The sequence below is a fragment of the Hypanus sabinus genome, chromosome 15 (genome assembly GCF_030144855.1).
Source record: "Hypanus sabinus isolate sHypSab1 chromosome 15, sHypSab1.hap1, whole genome shotgun sequence".
NCBI lineage: Eukaryota > Metazoa > Chordata > Chondrichthyes > Myliobatiformes > Dasyatidae > Hypanus > Hypanus sabinus.
In genome coordinates, this window is record NC_082720.1 from 19,452,871 (window position 1) to 19,476,161 (window position 23,291).

The 23,291-nt window shown below is 45.1% G+C and overlaps 1 protein-coding gene across 1 annotated transcript in view; it reads right to left on the minus strand.

Moving 5' to 3' along the window:
* LOC132405345 (receptor expression-enhancing protein 2-like) overlaps positions 1-14,481 on the minus strand; it is a 138,404-nt gene extending 123,923 nt beyond the window's left edge. Inside the window, exon 1 of the mRNA XM_059990076.1 lies at positions 14,141-14,481. Within this exon, the coding sequence (XP_059846059.1) occupies positions 14,141-14,172 (32 nt within the window). The 5' untranslated portion in view covers positions 14,173-14,481. The remainder of the gene's footprint in view (positions 1-14,140) is intronic.
* Positions 14,482-23,291: the final 8,810 nt, after the last annotated feature.

Below are 23,291 nucleotides of genomic sequence, written 5' to 3' on the forward strand. Positions count from 1 at the left end.
AAAAGTAGTGAGGTAGTGTTTTAAGGGTTCAATGTCCATTCGGAAATCAGATGGCAGAGGGAAAGAAGCTGTTCCTGAATCACTGAGTGTGTGCCTTCAAGCTTCTGTACCTCTTTAGCGTTGGTAGTATGAGAACAAGACATGACCTGGGTGATGGGGGTTCTTAATGATGGATGATGACTTTCTGAGATATCGCTCTGTTGGTTAGAAAGAACTACAGTCTACAAATCAGTGTATTCCGACGAATCAAGGACGGTGGAGGTAGGCAAAAGGAACTACAATCTACAAATCAGTGGACTTGGATGAATGAAGGATGGGGGAGTAGAGAAATCAATTGTGTTTGTTTCTCCCCATTTTCTGAGACTTCCTTGCAGTCCCCTCATTTTGTGAACTCTGAACCTATTCTCGCTCTGGGATCATCCGATCGGAGCAACTGAATGTGGACACAAAAAGCTTCAGGCAACGGCCTGCTAAACCAGTGATCATTCTCAGACAACTTTATTGTTAAAGTGGCAGATATATCAGAGGAGTCATCTGCAATTTCGTTAAACTCAGTGTCTGGGTCTCCTAGCTTTGACTGGCTTGAAACAGTTAGTGTTGAAAGAAACAAAGGCACAAGGCTGGGGGCAAAGACCATAGAACGATATTGTTGGTAGCCCTGGACCAGACCCAGTAAAAGGTGACCCCGGTAGGTCAGGTGACCTTGAGCCAATGGGATGGAGATCCACTAGTTAAACTGATGAGGAACACCCTAAGAGTCAGGAACTTCAAATATGTAACAGCAATGGCTCTCCAGCAACCAGGGAACAACCATCGTGGATGAGGAGGACCCTATGGACACGTGGAGATCGGGATCAGAAGGAACCTCTGGCCAGCATGGACTCCTTTCCTGTGTGATACCTTTTCCCTTCATTGGCTGTTCATGGAGGGTCAGGAAATTCTAGTGGGGTGCACATAGCTAGTTAGCTTGTGAACCCACGTGCTTTTTAGTTGAGACAATAAAGGTAACTTGTCGGTAAGTACAGGTTCTCTCTGTGCGTCTCTGATCGTTATTACTAAGGGTTGTCCCTGGTCCTCCTGATCCAAAGATATTAATCTTAGGATCAGCTCCTTGAAGACCTTGATCATTTTGGGGGACAGTACACCTGCGGAGGTTCTGTGCTGCTCTTTTCGCCCATAAGCACTACCTTACCATTCTGCTCTGTTTTTGCACCAAGTTTTAATATACTTCTTGTTGTTACTTGTAGTCATTTTTTGTATCGCACTGCACTGTTGCTGCAAAACAGCAAATGTTACGACGTATGCTAGCAATAATAAGCCTGATTTATCTGCCCTGCTTCCAGGAACTGCATGCTCACTGAGCCCATCACACACAGCTAATTGGTAAAATGGCAGCACCCCTTGCCAAAACTGCACATGGTAGCTGGAAGTGACCAGCAAACTTCTGGGGTTCATTGCAGGGTGTTTTGTCATGGGCGAGAGCACTCCCTTCAATAGCTCACCTTGATGAATGAGGGCACTCTGAAAACAGTGCGCCCTACGCTTGGCTGATGTGTATCCCAAATCAGAAAATGTGACCTAATTTCAGCTGCAGACTCTTCACAGTAAGCACAGCCCAATGGATAATGTCACTCCAGAGCTTTTCTGTCAGGCAAATATCTCACTCCTGCTGCTTTTGTTCTGCAATCAAAGGAAGTCAAGTCATAAGTTGTGAACTAGGTTATCCTCTTGAAGTAACTGCCTTTTTATGATTTGCAGCTGAAAGCGAAAATAAAACAAATGTCACTATTGATCCTTTTTATTCCAAGCAAAAAATTCCTACCTAATTTGCATTGAGATTACTTTAGTTAACTAAACTTTAATCTGATTTGTATCATCAGTACTATAATCTCCTTTTCCATTACAATTATAGGCTATCAATGGCTTATGCCAGTTTTGTTGATAACTTTGATGTTTTATGGAGCACTAAGATTAAATCTTGACATGTTGTGTCATGTTGTGACATGTTGTGTTGTTGGGGAGGGTTTGAGGTGGAAGTGAATGGTTGCTTGACTCTCAATCTTATTCCTGAATCATTTTCTGTGTGATTATCTTTATTGTTTGTAGCAGAGAGTGAGTGGATCGTTCTTCTGAAATGTACTGGAGAAGATGTCTAATTTACTGGGTAAAGTGAAATGCTCAATATTAGAGACATTAAACCATCTGTGGTGCCACTGAATCTGTTTCTTTCGATTAACTGTGATGAATGTTAACAATGTTCAGTGAAGAGTAAACAATATAATTAACTAGAGCAATCATGGTTCAAAACATATCCAAAATGCTGAATTTGATCATGCATTTTTACTGTTGTTTTAAAAGTTTATTTATTGTGTCAACAAGCTGTGTACTAAAATGATCCCAAATTCTATTTGCAGATCAAAAATAAGAAAGTGCAGATGCTGAAAGTCTGCAATAAAAAGAGAAAGTGCCAGAAACAGTCAGAACCTGCGGAAAGAGAAAAAGAGTTAACTTTTCAGGACTGGATCCTATAATCGTGGGATTATTAGAGGTTCTGGAACTTAAGAGCAGAACACAGATTTTATGGGAAGCAATCCTTCAGCCGGCACTGGCTCTCTCAGGCTGACGCTAATGATGTAAACACTGAGCCATCAGTAAAATAAATATAGTCTTGGCTAGGAACTAAATGCCAGCAGCTGGGACACTGATGATGGAATCAATTTATTTGTCCTCCAGCATAAATTATCTGAGCTCAAAATTCAATAAAGGATATTTTAAAAAAGAATGATGGTCCAACTTGCTTTTTTAACCTCTTTGCTAAAGGATTCCACAAAATCCCTGCTTTGCCTGCAGCAAGAACATTGGTGACTGCATGACTTCATGTAAACTGGTTTGCTCTGAAATGGTCAGGAGGTGATTTTTGGATGCTGGGCTAAATCAGAACCGGTGCAAGATTGCAAACCCCACTTCCTTCCACCAAAATCGTAGGCCAATCATAAATCCCTACCGAAGTGCTTTGAGATTTGGTTAATTCACTTCCCCAGCTGAACCAACTGTCAAAAGTGCTATAATCACAGATATCTCCAACAGTCACTCAAGAATTATTCAGAAAAAAATCAAAAATTATATGCTGAATGAGAATATATCTAAATATTTTTAAATAAATAAATGCATTTAAATTAACCAATTTAAATGAAATATAAACTGCTTTATTCTTAACTTTCTGCCTTACTACCATACTTCCACATTGAAATGAATAAGCTTGCTGTACTTGCAGCAAATGCTTGCCTATTTCAATGGGCAGAATTAAATGCTGGAAGCAGCAGGAACGCATGCATGCACTGCTACTAAACTCTCCAAGAAGTCCAACACTGCAGCACCATCAGATAATTCCTGGTTAACAATGCAACAAAAAATTAAGGACTTCCATGTATTTTATTATGGAACTACTGGCCCTTAGAAAAAGATCTGAGTGTTTGGTTTCCTCCTGTGCCACAGAGTGGAAAACAATTGATGGGAGATGACACAGCAAAATGTTTGTGCTCCTGGGCTAATGATCATGAATCACGAGTTCAAACGGCAGAGGAGCAACTGGCAAAATTAAACGCAGGTTTTTAAGTACGCCAACAATAAACATCTAGTACCAATTGTGTTGAACTGGACCGTCGGAAAGGTGTAACAGCCTGACACAGAACACACTCATGAGTTCATTTCTTTCTGCCAACATTCCAAATGAACATCTTCCCTGGTTATCTCCCACTACAGTGACCTGAATGCTATAATGACAGGAAGAAGTAGATCCGTGAGTCTTCAAAATTGACTCTGGGACCATAGGATTTCTTCTGTGGCATAATGGCCAAAATTGGTAAACAAAGATCCTGACCATTAACTTCTCCTTCCTCCCTCAGATGCTTCAACACCTGTTACAGCATATCACTCACTGCACTCAGAATCAGGTTCAATATTACCTGCATAAGTCATGAAATTTGTTGTTTTATTACACAGCAATAACCCCTATAAATTACAATAAGTATAAAAAATAAAATTAAATAAGTAGTGCAAAATGAGATAGCACAGAAGTGTTCATGGGTTCATTGTCCACTCAGAAACTGATGGCAGAGGGGAAGAAGCTGTTCCTGAGAAGTTGAATGTGGGTCTTCAAGCCCTTGTGCCTCCTCATTGATGATAGCAGTGAGAAGAGGACATGTCCTGGGTGATGGGGGTCCTTAGTGATGAAAGTCGCCTAATTTGTCCTCGATGCTGAGGAGGCTAGTGCCCCTGATGGTTACAATTTTCTGCAGCTTTTTCTGATCTTGTGCGATGGCTCCTCCCTACGAGATGGTAATGCTCTCCATGGTACATCTGTAAAAATTTGCAAGAGTGTTTGCTGACATACCAAGTCTCCCCAAACTCCTAATGAGTTGTAGCAGGCCAGGCAGCATCTATAGGGAGAAGCACTGTTGACGTTTCGGGCTGAGACCCTTCACCAGGAGGGTCAGTCCTGACGAAGGGTCTCGGCCGGAAACGTCGACAGTGCTTCTCCCTATAGATGCTGCCTGGCCTGCTGCGTTCCACCAGCATTTTGTGTGCGTTGTTTTAACTTCCAGCAGATTTCCTAATGAGTAGTGCCTTGTTTGTAATTGGGCCCAGGATAGATCCTCAAAGGTGTTGACACCCAGCAACTTGAATCTGCTCACTCTTTGATTCCCCAGTGAAAACTGGTGGGTGCTCCCCTGACTCACCCTTTCTGCAGTCCACAATCAATTTCTTACTGACATCGAGTGAGAGGTTGTTCCTGTGACACCATTCACTCACCCAGCTGACAGATCTTCCTTATCACCACCTGAAATTCTGCCAGCTTTAGTGGCAGCATGTTTACAGATGGTGTTTGTGCTGTGCCTAGCCACACGGTCGTGGGTGTAGAGAGAGTAGAGCAGCGGGCTAAGCAGGCATCCTTGAGGTGCGGATAGTCAGCAAAGAGGAGATGTTAATTCCGACCTGCAGGCTGCGGCCTGCCAGTGATGAAGTCGAGGATCCAGTTGCAGAGGGAGGTACTGAGGCCCAGGTTTTGGAGCTTTTTGATTCCGAGGGTATGGTAGTGTTGAGGCTGAGATGTAATCAATAAACATGTTACTATTGCCCAGTTGATCCAAGCAGAGTGGAGGCCCAGTGAGACTGCATCTGCAGTGGGTCACTAAATGCAGCTAAAATGATCTGAAGTTCCATTAACCTTTGAATTTCCAATATGTAAAAAAAATACAAAGTCACATACAAAACTTCACAAATTTGCCAATTATCTCACAAGAAAGGTGGTGCAAAAAGCATGTTTCTTACATTGCTATTTCAATATCCTAGACCTAGAGCAGGGGTCGGCAACCTGCGGCTCCGGAGCCGCATGCGCCTCTTTCATCTCTGTGCTGCGGCTCCCCGTAGTTTGTTAGTTTTTGAAATGTAATTCGAAATTTGAAGATTATGGTGATCTTGTACAATCTAGAAACGTTGTGGAGACCCCATTTCCTGGCACATTCGAACCGGCTCACAATTAGCCACCGTTCCGGCTAAGGGCTTACGATAGGGCCATTGCTGCTACGGGGGTTTGTGAGTACGCGTCTTTTGGAGCATCCGCGCCCACGGGGACGGGTTGAGGGAGGCTTTAAATCAAGGCTGTTTAGTTCGAATAAAGTTACCTTTGACTGTAGTGTCTTTATTTTAGCGCTGGGTGTAGCGCTACACCGCTACAACGTGTTTTTTTATCGCTATTAATATACATCACCACTGCCAATGCCTGACACCCACCAGTGCGCGCTTTCTTTTAATTCTTCGATCCAAGGTAGGCTAACTATGGAGTAACCTTCAACCCAACGTCTTTTTTTTCGGAGTTCAAAATGTTTTTGTTGCATGCAGAAATGTAATTTCGTTTTCTCTGCAGGAGTTCATCAATTTCATAAATGCAACACATTATAGTTTGTTTATACATAGCATAAAGGCAAAAAAAACCCGTTGTATGCAGTGTTATTTCATTTTAAATGTCAAACGGGTTCTGTGGCTCCCAGTGTTTTCTTTTCTGTGGGAAATGGGTCCATATTGGCTCTTTCAGTGGTAAACGTTGCCAACCCCTGACCTAGAGTTTCCTATTAACACTGGAAGTGTTCACACCAATGGCCTGCAGCAATTTACAAAGGTGACTTGTTCATTGTTCTTTGTCAGATAAATCCAAATCCCATTTACGAATTACAATGTCCCTAATCTACAGTTTTAATGCAGTGGTCTGTGTGCTGTCTGTGAGGAACCTGTATATGGGCTCCAACTTCCTCCCTCCCCTCAAAGGCACGTTGGCAGGATAACTAAATTATTCCTAGTCAAGATAAGTGAGAAAAGAAACAAGTAGAACTGATGGGCATACAAGAGAGGATCAATTGCAGGTCTGTGGGAAAGTAATGAGGGAGATTGGGAGCTGGAACTGACCCAAAAGGGTGAACAGCCTTCCTCTGTGTATAAATCGTAAAACTTGTTAACATTTGTTTCCACCACTGCCCTCATTTTCATTTAATAAAATATTGCTTCACTTGTAATGCTACTGTGACACTGTAATTTCCTTTGGGATCAATAAAGTATCTATCTATCTAAAAGCTCAATCAAACTAAAACTAACACTGAACCATTGAAGAAAATGCCAGGGCCAGTGACAAAGACCTGGTGAAAGAGCAAGTTATCAGTTTCGGATATCCTCTCTCAGTTTATACTGATTTATGATTAATTGTTTTTAATGCTTTTATACTCATCCATACCAAATCAATAAATAACAATAGTTAAAACCATATTTTACAACCTTAATAGCAGTGTGCAATTAACTTTTACCCCAAAGCATAGTTAGACAGCCCCACATGTGCATTTGGCTCTCGGTTTAAGCAACATGGCTTCGCTTTGATTAATGATGGAGAAATCTCAACCTGTCTTTCGGGATCTCACTGTTCCAACAGTTGGGTACAAAGATGTTCGATACAAAACCCTGCAGCTGGATCTGAATAAAGATATTGCATAGTACTGCATGATTAACAGTTCTAGGATAAGCTTGGTGCTCTATGTGTTGAGGAACGCGTTGAGGTAGCTCTATTCCTATTGGATGAAGGATGATAAACTGGAGGGAATAGTATGTCATAAAGCAATTGACCTAATTACTAATGAAAGCATTATTCACAATGACTCAAGAATATGATAACAGATCATACAGTGCGTTTGCAAATATATATTTTTAAATACACAAACATGTGCAAGAGACCCTCAGGATATTTGTCATTACTGCATTTTTTAAATTTAACAAACCTGGGTAGCAACACTGTAACAGCGCTGCTAACCACCTTTGTTCCCAAGACAAAAAGCCATCTCCTCTCATTCCAATACCTCAAGCAGCAAAAATCCTCGCACAAATGAAAGGACTTAAAATTTATTTATGAATTGAAAGAGCCTGACACTGTTCCATGGTGTTTTATAATCTATCAATCAATGGACGGCATCAAATGCTGTCACTGTTGTCATGGAGGCAACCACCAATATGCACAAGCAAGTTTCCAGAATAACAAAGATTGATCTTTTTTTGGTCCTAATTAAGGGATGAATATTGCTGGGAAAGAAGCAGAGTTTCCTGCATTGCATAAAATGAGATATTTTGCAGTTATCTGGCCAGGCAGCTGAAACCTTGGTAAAACAAGAGACTGTGCTTATGTCAATATATGAATGAACTGGCAAAGCACTCAGATGTCAGCGTAGATTGTGTGTGTTGTTAAAACCCACCAAACCTCCACCCCAAGAATTGAAAGTGCAATCAAAGAAATAAGGTGGTGATTCTGCACGTGGCGTCTTTGCAGTGATCTCTTGTTGAAACCTGCAATTGGATTTCCCACAGTCATGCAACCCAGGCTTCAGATTGGAATTCCAAAAGCCTTTCCAGTCTACCTGTAAAATGTGTAGATCCTGAACTTGCATTTGTTGCAAGGCCACAGATTACCTGCCTATCAGAAGCGGCTTAGGAATAGGTTGCTCATGAGCACGTTCGCCTTCTATTAGAACACATCTCAATTCCATCCACCCGCCTTTGCTTACTTAACTCTTGACAAACTTACCCAACTAATTCTGCCAATCTCGGTCCTGAAAGTCACGCTCGTCTCGGAGCGCCACGGAGTGGTGAGTGCGACAATATTGAAGAGCAGGGTGTTCTGGAGTTCAGAGTTCAACTCCAGTGCTGTTCTGTAAGGAGTCTATGTACGTCCCCTCCCCATAGAGCGCATGGGTTCCCCCCCCCCCCCAGGTATTCCAGTTTCCTCCCACAGTCCAAAGATGGACTGGGTAGGTTGGTCGGCCATTGTAAAATTGTCCCACGGTTAGGTTAGGGTTTATCGGGGTTGTGGGGGTTTGCTGGGGTGATGTGGCTCCATGGGCTGGAAGGGCCGAAAATTCCATGCTGGATCTCAATAAACCAAATAAATAAATCCAAAGACATCGAAGGAGTTATATAGTTTTCCCTCTGACCAGTGTGAGAGTAAATATTTTCACATCTGATTCTTAATGGCTAAGCTCTAATTTTAATGAACTTTATGAACCTAACAGTCATTCTAAATCTGATCTAGTAAATGCCTTTGTAGCTGAATTAGATCCCTGCCCAGTCTTCTAAAGTCAAATGAAATACAAGCCAGATTTATACAACAGTCCTTTTAAGCCGGATGAACATTGTGCTCTCTTAAAAGCTCAAGTACTTTTCCTGATTATTGCTGTCAACATTCAGTTCAGTACTCCAAACAAGGTCTGAACAGATTGTACACAGCAGGACTTCCTCAATGTTACATCGTAGCCCCCTTCAGATAGCAATCCAATAGCTCTGCTTATTCATTTTTGTACCAGAGCACTAGCTTTTATAATTTCTGTGTGTGGACAACCACATCACTATTCCTCATCAGTTCCCATGTTATGCATCATTAGAAAGTGCCTGTCTTGTAAACAAAGTTGTTACCCACATGATTTCCTTATTTAACTCTATCTAGCAGTTTTAGCCATTGTCTATGTTCTATTACATAGGGTAAGTGGACTTAACAATACACAATTTTAGCCCTAAGTTCCACTTGTTTATCGTTGTGGCAGAACTATAACTTGGCTATTGATAAACCCTCAACATTAAGTTGTAAATGCTGGCCCAATTTTGAAGAGGTCTACAGGATTCTAAATTGCTCAGGATAATTGTATATTCTTAAATTGTGAACCTGTAGAATTATCTACTACTCCAAAGCAGACAGCGTACAGGTGAGTGGGCAGGCAAGTCCTTGGAAAATTGTTTTGAGAATTTACTACCTTAATTTTTCTTACCCTGGTTCAACCGACACGCCAATGACATGTTACCACTCAGGTGCTGAAATCTATTTGTGTAATCAACCTTTGAAGTAGCTTGCTGCATGTAGCTTTTTCCAATGTGGAGAAAGCCCCAGGCGATGATGCTGTGAAATGGGAAGGCACCTTCAAAATATGACACCTTCTGTCGAAGATCAGAAAGATAGTTTCATCATGATAATGTCAGGAGGCCAGTAAACACAATAATGAATGAAAAAAAGAAAAACATCAAGCGGTATATAGTTAATCAATTAGTAACACAGAGCATTATACAGGCCTTTCAGCCCACAATTTTGTGCCAACATTTTAACCTACTCCAAGATCAACCTAAACTTTTCCTCCCATTTTTACTTCATCCACGTGCCATATAGTTAACATACTAAGGTTAAATTAGGATGAAAAATTGCTATTTTTCTTGTATTTTCCCTGTAACTTTCCTACGCTTCCTTGAATTTTATATATTCACCTATATACATGTACTTCTTCATTGAATTTTCCAGCAATTACAGTACAGTTGCTTCTGTATTTTTCCTCATAGTTTCTTAGTTTTCTTAAATCTAGTTATCTTATAGGCTAATTATTATCTCTAGTCTGAGTATGAGATGACCACAACTGCTTTTACCCTTGTTATTTCAGTTCTTTCTTTGTTCTTGTAACATTTAATAAAATGACAGTAAGCAAAAAGTTCTGTGCCTCTTTCTTCACTTCCAAAAAAACCTCAGAATTGCAAAAATATTAGAATCCAACTTACCCGAGTTAGATATAGCAGCAAAGTTTGGGACATTTCCGAGTTGTTTCAGCAAACTTGCAGACTCCTTGTTACCGTCACTTGACTTCAACCTCTGCAATCTCACTCTCTTTTGGAGAATGTGGTGTGTCAAAAAGAAGTCAGTGAGCATGCAGCAAACTCAGGCATCTAGTTCAACTCCACAATCTACAGCGTTACAGGAACTCTCCAATCAATTACTTTCTTTAGCCACACTGCTACCCCTCAGAATAGGAAAATGCTACTGGCTGGACCTACAGTGGTACTAGAGGGCTTGTCTATGGAAACAACTTAATTTCCACCGTTAATCTCTCTTTTTCCTTTAGAAGGTGGATGGGTTCCATAGGTGTCCTTGACCTTCAGCTGCAGTTCTTTACGGTGGTATTTTCTACTCCAGGGGCTCACCAACCAGCTGTTTATCCCATGGGCGTGGCCAAAAGACGAGCGTGCCTTTGGGGATCCGAGGCTTTGAGACCCTGTGGACGAGCTGATTCAATGCCAGTGCTGCTGGCATAAGCGCCAGGGGTAAAACGGAGTATCAGGAACAGCAGATTAGCTGTTGGAGGTCTCTGTACTCACAAACCTCTCTCTCTCTCAACTCATATTGGTGGGGGGGGGGGGAGTTTGCTGCTGATTCTCAAGTCAGAGAACTCAAAAAAAAAGTGACACAGCAGACTTTAACACCATAAATCTAACATTTTTACCGTCATTCATTCTTTGGGGTACTCTTCTGTTTTTGTGGATGTCTGTGAAGATCAAGAATTTCAGGTAGTATATTATATAGCTTCTTTGAATACAACAAATATCATGCCAAGAATGAATTTGCCAACCAAAGCTTCCTTTTGTTAACAAACTTTCATTCAACCAACTACAGATCTTGCATCATAACATCTATAGGACATTACAGATATGGTATGCTGACAAGAAGACTGGCACCTGAAACTAGCCACCAACAAGCTCCTAGCACCAGATCCAAAACCTTGGCTATCTTCGTTTGACCAGCTGGTGCAACAGTGGGCCATTCTTTGTGAGCAGTTCCACATGAAGCCTGGCAACAGTGCTAAGATCTCCAAGCTACATTTCCAATTTACACTTACGTTGCAAGTAAAACTAAGGCACACACTGTGGATGAGTGGTCTCAGGCCTACACAAGCAGGCACCTCCCAGTCTCCACCCAACTAAAAGGAGACAACTGCTAGTTGGTTCCAACACATCACCGGCAGCCTATTTAAACCCAGCTCTCATACACAGTCCTTGTTCACTGATATGAACCAACCAGCTTCAACCAGTTGCTTCTAGCCTTCAGTTATTTTGTTTCCTTGTCATGTTAAGTTTTGATTCTCTTTTGTCACCTGTTATTTTGCAGTTTATGATTTAAGTAATCACTCACTGCTAAAATGCCATCTATAAATTTGCTGATGACACAACCAGTGATGGAAGAATCTCAGATGGAGATGAGAGGGCGTACAGCAGTGAGATATACCAGCTAGTTGAGTGGTGTAGCTGCAACAGACTTGCACTCTGTGTCATTGAGACCAAAAAGCTGATTGTGGACTTCAGGAAGGGTAAGAGGAAGGAACACATACCAATCCTCATAGAGGGATCAGAAATGAAGAGAGTGAGCAGCTTCAAGTTCCTGGGTGTGAAGATCTGAAGATCTAACCTTGGTCCCAACATATTGATGCAGCTACAGAGAGGGCAAGACAGTGGCTATATTTGATTAGGAGTTTGTGGAGGTTTGGTTTGTCACCTAAAACAGCTGAGAACTTCTACAGATATATTATGGAGAGCTTTCAGACAAGCTGCATCACTGTCTTGTATGGGGGGGGGGGGGGTACTGCACAGGATTGAAAGAAGCTACAGAAAAATGTAATATTTATCAGCTCTATTTTGGGTGCCAGCCCCTACAGTATCCAAGACATCTTCAAAGAGCAGTGCCTCAAAAAGGGGGTGTCCATTATTAGGATATTAGGAACCCCCATCACCCAGTACATGCTCTCTTCTCATTGTTACCATCAGGTAGGAGATACAGAAGCCTAAAGGCACACACTCATTGATTCAGGAACAGCTTCTTCCTCTCTGCTGTCGATTCCCAAATGGACATTGAACCCATGAACACCACTTCATTTTTATTACTTTTGTTTTTGCACTATTTTTAATTTAACTGTATCACTGTCACCAAGGAATACACTTACTGTAATTGACTTACTTATCTCTTTCAGTGTTACCGTGTATTGCACTGCACTGCTGCAACTAAGCTGACAAATTTCAGGACACGTGCCGATGATGTTAAAACTGATTCTAAATCGTCTCCGCTGGGCCAGGCCTCCCCTACATTTCCTGACATGCTGCCCACCAGTTCTAATCGTTGACTTTGCCAGCTACACCAACAAATCCATGGTAGACTGTAGACAAATTCTAGGTACCTAAATGGCAGAACCAGACCAAAATACAACACATCGGTTTTTCGTTTCCAACCATTATGCATATTCCCCCTTATTTAATCTTGTGACTCGACAGAAAGGGAAGGACCCGATCTGATAATCATAATTTCAATCGACAAGAGGCAGACGACTAGTCCAATTAAACAGTGAAAGCTTTATGCACTTTGAGTCATTTGTTATTTCAACCCTTATAACGCGACACTTAATTACTTTAAAACAGGATTTTGCATTACTTGAGCAATCAAAACACATTGTTTACTGCATAAAGAATCAGTGCAGAACAACTAAATCACAGCACTGACAAAGCAAATGTCCAGGTGCTATCAGCATTCACAACACTCGTCCAATCGGTCACTAGTCCAACCGACACTAGTCCTCATGCAAATGCAGTTTGGTCCACATTCACACAGTGTTACCCTGTGGCAGGGTCTGTGAAGTGAGAACATTCCCGGCATTCACACAGTGTAGGGTCTGTGCAATGGGAACATTTCCCACATACACACAGTGTTACCCTGTGGCAGGGTCTGTGCAGTGAGAACATTCCCGACATTCACACAGTGCAGCTGAATCCCAGCTCTGGTCCATGTTCACACAGTCTCTGCTGAGACAGTTGGGGGGGAAGGTAGAATAAATGTCACCAACCACCTCAATGATACCAACCTCCAAATAATGAGCAAGGACCAAGCACAGTCCAGAAAGCTTCTCTCCCTATAATGGGGCCCGAGCTCAGCTCTCCATGCCCCTGCCCTTGCACGCACTGGAGGAAGTGTTAAGGTCACCTTGAGATAGGTCACCTGACCTCCTGAAGTCCATCATTGCCCTGAAGGAGAATCCCACCCCCCCCCCCCCCGCCCCCGCCATTGGCAACATCTGGCTCCCGTCCTCTCCACAAGCTCATTCTCAGCAGAGTCCATCTTGGCTCCAGGAATCCATTGTTAATTGCCACGCAGCCCAACATGCTCACGGAGCCCCTGTCCTAGACTCACGTTGGCATCCTCCGACTCTCCCACCCTGCCATCCACGCCCGGCTCCATTATGACCCTGCCTCTTCATCCGACCTCAGCCCTCCTCCGCCCTGTCGCTCTGCACTCGCCGCTTCCCGAACCTCTCACATGGTCCCCCGGCGATCTCCATCGCATTAAAGCAAAGAGCCAGCGGCAACCAAATTGGGGCGAGCTCCCAGTAGCCAGAGCCCAAGAACGTTCATATCCACCTGATAGCAAGAAGCGATTACATCAACCGGATCCCGTTTTTAAAGATGATTTAAAAACGAAGTTCTTGTGGGCGACCATTTCCAAATGAATGCAAACAACAAAATAAGAATATTTCCATTTTACATTTTCTTTTCATCTATGGCAAGGTTCTCTAAGGGTTACGTGCCGAACAAAATACGCTTTTTGATTCGTTTCTCCAAAGGCATTTAACAAGGACATCTCGATGGGTACGGGAGGTGGAGTGAGGGTTGCTAATGATAAAATGCGAGATGATTGAGTGGGACTGACTGAGGCAGACCGTTTGCACCGATCGGGGAGGTACAGGTCATAATCCGCAATACTCACACTACCAGGCGTGAGATCATCCAGGACACCATGGCGAGGACTCGAGTTCGCGGCCGGCAGTGTGTCCCGAAGCTGGAGCCAGTGTTGTGTCCAGATGAGAGAGAGGATCCGCCGCAGCGGGCGCTGTCTCCAAGGCTGCGGCTCTACCTTTCCCCCACACGGCGAATAGACACCAGGCGGAGTTCCGGCTGCTCAAGCACGGGCGAGCTGCTTTAAAGGGGAATGACGCAGGCAGCGACCTTCTTTGCAAGAAATTAAATAAATAACTCGGTTTTAGCCTTTGCTCACCGCCCTAACGGCCAAGTTTGTCCTGTAGCCGTGATACGTCTGTTGATGTTATCCCTGTTTCTCCCCGTGGAGGAACGGCTTGCTATCTTCCTGTAAATCCGCAGTGATGTCATGCCAACCCACTGGTTACAGATCTAATCTTGTTAACGTTTTAGATGGTGGCTCGTTTCTTATCAGGTTCAAAGTCACAATAGTATTTACCTTAATGTTGACCGTTCTAACGGTGGAAGTGATTAGCCCCAAAACATCAAACATCACGTCTTTAATCATCTAAAGTGCACCAGCAGCTCTCCGTCGGCGCTAATCGCTTTATGTTCTCAGTATCTCTGTTCGTATGCGTCCATTTAAAGCATCTGCTTTAGACCATAAGACTTAGGAGCACAATTAGGCCATTCGGCCCATCGAGTCTACTCCACCACCCCATCATGGCTGATTTATTATCCCTCTCAAACCAATCCCCCTGCCCTCTCCACATAACCTTTAATGCCCTGACCAATCCAGAATTTATCAACCTCCCGCTTGAAATACACCCAATGTCTTGGCCTCCACAACCACCTGTGGCAATGAAATTTCACAGGTTCTCCACTCTCTGGTGAAATTCTTCCACATATCTGTTCTTCAGGGACACCCGTCGATTCTGAGCATGTGCCCTCCAGTCCTAACTCTCCCTCTTCATGTCCACTCTATCCAGGCCTTTCAATATTTGGTAGGTTTCAACGAGCTCCCCACTCATGCTTCTAAACTCTAACAAGTACAGGCCCAGAGCCATCAAACACTCTTCATGCATTAACCCTTTCATTCCCCGATCATTCTCGTAAATCTCCTCTGGATGCTCTCCAATGGCTTTGGGGAATCCAGGTCCATCTTTACAACTCAAATTTCTGAATTTGCCTTTATTCTTTCTAACAAAGTTCATGACATAACATTGTCTCACTTGCAAAGTGCTTTCATTATTTTTGAAACCTCCACTCTTGCTGTTCTCAATCCTGCTAGGCACTGCGCATTGTCAGTCTGGTAAAAGGTCTCCTGTGCCACCTGACCAAAGCTTGGCTGCATCACTGAACCTTGCTCATCCCTTTCTATGTCTCCATCCTCTATCACTGGAGTTCCAAACCTTTATGCACAGAGTCTTTCCATTTACCGAGGGGCTTGTGGACCCCGGGTTGGCATCCCCTGCTCTAGCATGTTAAATGCACGTGCAAATTGACCTACAGGAATACTTGCTCATCTTCACCATATGCAGTATAGTTCCTGAGTCACTGTGTTTCCACAATCCCACCATGGCTCCTGCCAACAACCCTCCACTGCCTGGTGGTTGAAATATTCCCACAGTATCTCCCTCTTTAAACTGTCTCTCCCAACCTTGTGATTTGTGCCATTCCGTCCTTCCAACTCCTTTTCTATTCTACCACCCGTCCTTTCAAGATAGGCTATGCCCTGAGCCATGAACCCATCAGCATCTCAGCAGGGGAACACACCGCAACTGGTTGTGGACAGTCCTGTGTAATTCCAGCAGTGATTCATGAACTGCATGGACACCTCCTGCACCTTTGGCTTTATTGATTCCTTCATTTGCAAAGCAGTATCAGACACTGTATGGAATTGGAACATGCAGCTAGAGCAGGAATGAGCTGAGCTGAGGTGGGCACCATTTCCAGTATCTGGTTGGTCAGGGAGGTCAGCACTTGTAAAATCTAAATTCAGGGCCCTTCTGTTCCATTCTGTTGTGATGCATGACCCCAAATGTCACACCCCAACCATCATCCACTTTGTATGACTACTGACAAGCAGGAAGAAAAATAAAATCAATGTGTGTCAGCCGGAAAGCACATGCTGGCCACCACAGAGGCCCGCAGTCCTGGCACACTAGGCAGCACATCAACAGATCTTCAATGTTTTGAACAATCCCAGGCCATTACACAGGGTTTCTGGTCACCATCCATATGCAAACTACTCCCAGCCTTCCATACGTGCACTTTTGGAAGCACCCCACTTCTGTCATGGTCCCGATCATTTATTCCCTATCTTGCTCCTAATTTCCGTTGATTGTGCCACAGTTCCAACCGTTTATTTCCCAACTACTTCTAATTCGTTTTGATGATGGGTCACTGATTTCCATCTGCAACTACAGTATAAGAACCCCGGCGTCACAACCACTAGTCGCCAGTTTGTTGGTCTTTTTCCTGTGAGATAACTACTTTTCCTGACCGCTTAGAGCTGTTAGTTCTAAGTTTAGCTCCAGTTTCAAGGTTTACCCATGAGACTCTGTCTCTCTGAGTCAAGTCTCTGTGTCAAGGCTCCATATCAGGGCTCCATGTCAAGGCTCCATATCAGGGCTCCGTGTCAAGATCCCTCCTGATTTCTGTTCAGCGTTTATGTCCGTGTAAGCATCCAAACCAAATCTCTGTGCCTGTGTCCTGCACTTGGGTTCACTTCCTTCGCTCATTGTAACAACTTCAGACTCCTAAAAAGTTCATGCTAACTTCTCCAGAAGAGACTGATCTCACCTCTGATTCAGTCCACCCTGACAAGTTGACTGAAGCAATCTCTTTGGCAAAATGTCTTGCTTTCAATTAATCACCGCATCTTTATAAAGCAACCACGACAACACCATTCATTATTCTTCATTCCAGAGCCAGGTTTCCACTCTGAGTAAAAGCTGAGTGCAGGGTTCAAAATGGAGGCTATAATTTGTAGAAATCTGTATAAATACCAAAGTATCCTGAGAAAAACCATAATATCATTAGATGTAGGAGAAGAGTTTGGCCATTGGACTATTAAGTTTGGTCTACCGTTTGATCATGGCTGATTTATTTACTCACTCAACCTCTTTCTCCTGCCTTCTCTCCATAATCTTAGATATCCTTACTAATCAGGAATCCACCAACCTCCATTTTAAATATGCTCTATGATTTTGACTGTACAGCCGCCTGTGACAACAAATTCCGCAGAACTCCACCCTCTGGCTAACTAAACCCCTCCTCAGGTCTGGACATCCTTCCATTCTGAAGCAGTGTCCATTGGTCCTAGGCTCTCCCACTATTCTTTCCATGCTCATTCTAGCAAGACTTTTAATATTTGATAGATCGCCCCTCATTCTCCTCTAAGGCCCTATCCAATGCCAGCATATCCTTCCTTACCATACTCCGAATGCGGCTTGATCAATGCTTTATAAAGCCTCAGCTTCTCAAAATGAATGTTAACATTGCATTTCCTTTTCTTACTATCATCCAAACCTATAGGTTAACTTTTAGGGAATCCTGCATTAAGACTCCCAAATCATTTTGCATCACAATTTCTGAATTCGCTCCCCCATTTAAAAAAATACTCTACGCCTTTATTCTTTCTTTTAAAATGTATGAGCACACAATTCCTTACTCTATTCATTCTGCTACTTTTTTTGCCCATTCTCCTAATCTTGTCCACGTCCTTCTGCATACTCCCTGCTTCCTCTACCTATCTTTGTATCATTCACAATTTTGGCCACAAAGCCATCAATTCTATCAATCAGGTCATTTATATATAGCATGAAAAGTAATGGACACAACACTGACCACTGCAGAACACCAGTACTCCCCAGCAGCCAACTAGAAAAGGCCCCCTTTAGTCAGGAAATGTAGAGGCAGTTTGACCCGAAAGTAGAGCCGCAGCGGCGATTTTAAATAATCATCTGCAAAATAATAAGCCACAAGGGATGACAAAACAAGAGAGAACAGACACTAAGCACCAGAGAAAACAAAGTAACTGAAGGCTAGTAGCAACTGGTTAGGGCTGGCTGGTTTGATGAGTGAACAACGGCTGTGGATGAGAGCCCGGTTTAAGTAGGCTGCATGTGATGATTTGGAAACAAATGACTGTTATGCCTTGGGTTGAAAGGACACAACCCAGGAAGGAAACAACTGCGGTGTGGAACAGTCAATTTTCTAACTTGCAGTACAGTTATTTTTCGAGGAGCTGCTGAAGGACAGAATGGAACTGGCAATCATGATCTTAGGGGTTCTAGGGAGTTGATGAGGATGTCGTTGAGGTAGGCAAGCACATATCCGTGTAACATGTCTCAGAGGATTTTGTTAATGACGGCTTGGAAAATGGCTGGATTGTTGGAAAGTCCAAATGGCATCTGCAAGCATTTGTCGTGGCCGGTGAGTGTCACTCACCTCCCTGATGGATGTGGATCAGGTTGCATGCGCGCTGGGGGCCCAGTTTGCTGAAGACCCAAGCCCCGTGGGGCGCTTCGAATGTGCTACCCAACAAAGGGAGAAGGTAGCCATTCTTAATGGTGATTTTATTGAGTTGGAGTTAGTCGATGTAGGGACAGAAACTCCCTCCTTTCTTTTTTAGCACTGGCTGCGTACTGGGATGGTAAAATGAAGCCATGCTGTAATGTTTCAGTGATATAATCATTCAGGGCTTGGGGCTCAGCAGGGCAGCGGGAGACAGACGGCTTCAGGCAGGTGTGGTACCTGGGAGAGGTCGATCGTGTAAGTCATGTGGTCTGTGAGGCAGCTGGGTGCTGGCTTCCCTCTTACTGAAAGTGATGGCGAGGCTGGGGTACTTCAGTGGGAGCTCAGTGAGGTGAGTGCTTCCTCCAGCTCCTCAGACTTACGGGGTGAAGTCAGCTGAGGTTGTTGGTGGGCACCTCCTGGGTAGACAGCGTGCCTGCCGAGCACTCCAAGGGGCTGTGATGGTGACGGGCCAGCAGTGCTTCAGCATTCCAGCCACGAGGGTCCTGAATTCCGCGGTGAAACCCAGCACCGCGTGAGCCCTGATGGAGGCAAAACATCTGATCTGTTGCTTCCTTTCCACTTCCCGGATGGTCACAAACCCAATGTGTCCCAGCGGCGAAGCACTCAGATCTGTTGCCAATGGGGGTCTTGTTTTCCCAGTTATAGCTTGCCCTGTCAAGAGGGGGATGACAAAGGCAATCTTGGCTTGGCCTGTAAAACGTAGGGATGGCTGGAGCTCGACAGCCAGGAGGTTGTGGCATCGGACTGGGGATCTCTCGAAACGTTCAGCACCAAAGCTCAGGGCTCTGAGGGAAGAGCGGGGTTCCGTATCGAGTCAGAGAGTCGGCTGAGAGTGGCAAGCAGATGGTCAATGGTTTCCTGCTGCTACTGGGCTGTATGCTCATGCTGACAGACGAGTACCTCTGTTGGTTCACTCCTCCTGCCAGGAAATGTAGAGGAGGCTTGACCTAAAATCAGAGCATCAGGGATGACTTTGAATTGAGTGATAACTTTAATAATAAGCTACAAAGTAATAAGCCACGAAGGACTACAAGTCAAGAGAGAACAGGTGCTAACTGAGGGCTGGGATCACTGGTTAAGGCTGACTGGTTGAGGCTGGCTGGTTCAATGGGCGAACAAGGACTGTGGATGAGAGCTGGGTACAAATAGGCTGCAGGAGATGAGTTGGAAATGAGTGGCAGGTGATTCCTGATAGCTGGATGGAGACTGGGAGGTGCCTGCCTTTTGATGGCTGATAGGACCCACCCCTTTTAGGACTGGCACCTGATGGCTCAGGGTGATCCAATGGGTTCGATGCAAGTCCTCAGTGAGTGATGGATCCAAGATAAAACTGGATGGCTCCCAATCCCTCCCCTCTGGGCTGTACCCTTCCCAGTCAACCAGGTACCGCACGCCCCAACCACAATGATGTCAATCCATCAACCGGTGATCTGTGTGCACTAGACCGCCTTCTGACCTCCTTGTTTGCAGAGGTGCAGGCTCGTGCGGATTGAGAGATGCATGCACAATGGGCCTGAGGCAGGACCCGTGGAAGTAGGTGTGATCCTGAGGGGCCGTGGCTGCTGGAGACGGTAAGTGACTGGATTGATGCAATGAGTAGTCTTGAAGGGACCAATGAACCGGGGAGAGATCTTGCTGGAGTCGATGTGCAGGGGTAGATCACGCGTGGACAGCCTTGCTTAAGTGGTCTGGTTGGGCACCGCTGGCAGTTGGCTTGGAGGCGTTGGGCTCAGGAAGGGGTCAATCATGCAGTCATGTGGTCTGTGAGATAGATGGGTGCTGGCTCCCCTCCTACTGAAGGTGATGGCAAGGTCAGGGTATTCCAGTGGGAGTTTGGTGAGTTTGAAGGTTTCCTCCATCTCCAGGGATTTACAGGGTGAAGTCAACTGAGGTTGCAGGCAGGCGAGTCCCCAACTCAGCGGTGAGCCAAATGACCAGGCAAAGTGAGGGCCATGAATGGAGAGCCTGGGGTAACCCACGATGAGGGCAGCATTGGAGAGTCGATAAGGAGGAATGGGATAGAAGTGGGGTGCTCGCCGATGCTCATGACTCTGGCCGTGCCAGGCCTCAGGGGACGTCCGTCAGTGATCGTGATGCAGAAGGGATGAGCGGTAAGCTTGGTAGCAAGCCCAAGCTGCACACGCAGAGTGTGGTCCAGAAGGACGCCTGCTGTGCTGGGATCCACGCCTGGAGCCGTAGGGGTGTGAAGGAGGACAGGGAGAGTGAATCGGGGGGGGGGGGGGGGCGATGCTGGAATAAAGGGCCAGGGTCAGCCTGAGGATCTGGAGGGTGTTCCAAACCACTCTTGCCAAGATGGAGGGCCAGAGTGATGAGGCTTTCGAGGTCGGTGGCATCTGCTGGGATGACCGCTGGTCTTTCAAGGGCTCCAAGAGACCGCGATGTTAATAGGCCAGCAGCGGCATTCCAGCCACAATCCACCCCAAGGATCCTGAATTCCATGGTGTAATCCAGCACTGAGCATGAGTCCTGATACAGGTGAAGTATCTGATCTACTGCCTCCCTTCCACTTCCCAGGTGGTCAAAAACCTGGTGCACCTCACTGGTGAAATCCTCATATCTGTTGCAAATGGAGGTCTAAACGGAGGTCCTGACGAAGGGACTCGGCCCGAAACGTCGACAGTGCTTCTCCCTGTAGATGCTGCCTGGCCTGCTGTGTTCCACCAGCATTTTGTGTGTGTTGTTGTCTTAATTTCCCACTTAGCAGCAGTTCAGGACCAAGAGAATCAATGCTGGCGTGCCTCAGGGATGTACGGTTAGCCCACTGCTGTACTCTCTCTATGCCCACTACTGCATGCCTGGGAGCAGCTATAAATTTGCCGATGTCACAACTACTGTTGGTAGAAAATCAGACGGTGACGAGGAGGCGTACAGGAGTGAGATAGATCAGCTGGTCACAGCAACAACCTTGCACTCAAAGCCAGTAAGACCAAGGAGCCGATTGCGGAGAAAATTGAGGGGACACACACCAGTCCTCATTGAGGGATTGGTAGTGGAAAGGGTGAGCAGTTTCAAGTTTCTGGGTGTTAACATCTCTGAGGATCTATCCTGGCCTCAACGTATTGACGCAACTACAGGTGGGGCCTGACAGCAGCTGCACTTCGTTTGGAGCTTGAGGAGAATTGGAATGTCAGCATAGGTTCTCGCAAGTTTGTACGGATGTATTGTGGACAGCATTCTGACTGGCTGGTATGGAGGGGCCACTGCAGAGGACTGGAAAATGCTGCAGAAAGTTGTAATTTTCAGGAGCTTAGGAGATGATGGCACCTAATGGCGACTTCCTTTGCTTGCATCTTTGGAAACAGCTCTGTTTCTATCTTTCATATCTTTATTTTTTTCCTTGCAGGGTTCTTTTGAAGGCCCTGACCTGGAGTTATACGCAGACGCCGGTTCTTTGCAGGAATGGGACCCGCTTTCGGGGCCTCACATCTGGCCAATATTCGATATACCAAGGACCCGGCCTAGAAGACTAGTGCACCTTCAGAGTTTCGGGATTTCCTGGGTCTGGAGGCAGGCGGACTTGAGGTCGGTGCCTCTGCAGGAATCTGGTGTGTTGTGGCAGTAAATGGAATATCGAAAGCAGCGAGCTGGCTGCTGGCTGTGTGCCCAGAGGCTGGAGTTCTTTGGACACAGAGCCTGGAAAAAATGACACAACGGACTATTAACATTGTAAGTCAGTGAGTTTTTGGTTATGTCTCTCCTCTCGCTGTGAAACAGAGACACCTCTTTTTCCCTTATTAGGAAGAGACAGAGCTTGTGGGATGTCGAATTACCGGGTGAATGAGTAATCTTTGGGGTACTGCAAGTCTGCATCTTTACTGATGCTTTACTGCACACTTGAGTGCTCGGTGGGGGCTGCTGAAGCTTTACTTGCTGGTGGGGGGGGATCATTGATTTGCTGCTGCTTATGCATGGTGGGGGAGCTGGGGGGGACTTTGGGGTTCTAACATTTGACTGTCATTCATTCTTTGGGGGACTCCTCTGTTTTCAAGGATGGTTCTGTTACAATGAGCGAAGGAAGTGAACCCAAGTGCAGGACACAGGCACGGAGACTGAGTTTGGATGCTTACACGGGCGTAAACGCCAAACAGCAAACAGGAGGGATCTTGACACAGAGCCCTGATATGGAGCCTTGACACGGAGCCCTGATTCAGAGACACAGAGTCTCATAGGTAAACCTTAAAACTGGAACTAAACTTAGAACTAACAGTTCTAAGCCATTGGGAAACATAGATATCTCACAGGAAAAAGACCAACGGACTGGAGACTGGTGGTTGTGACACCGGAGTTCTTATACTATAGTTCTAGATGGAAACCAGGTGTGTGGTCGTCAAAACGAATTAGAAGTAATTGGGAAATAAACGGTTGAAACCGAGGCATAATCAACAGAAATTAGGAGCAAGATAGGGAAATAAACGATTGGGACCATGACAGTACCCCACCCCCCCCTCAACAGGAGTCTCCAGGTGATCCACCAGGCTTGTCCGGGTTGTCTCGATGGAAATCCCGGATGAGGGAAGGGTCCAAGATGAAGGAGTGGGGAAGCCAGGAGTGTTCCTCCAGGCCGTATCCCTCCCAATCGACCAGGTACTGGAGGT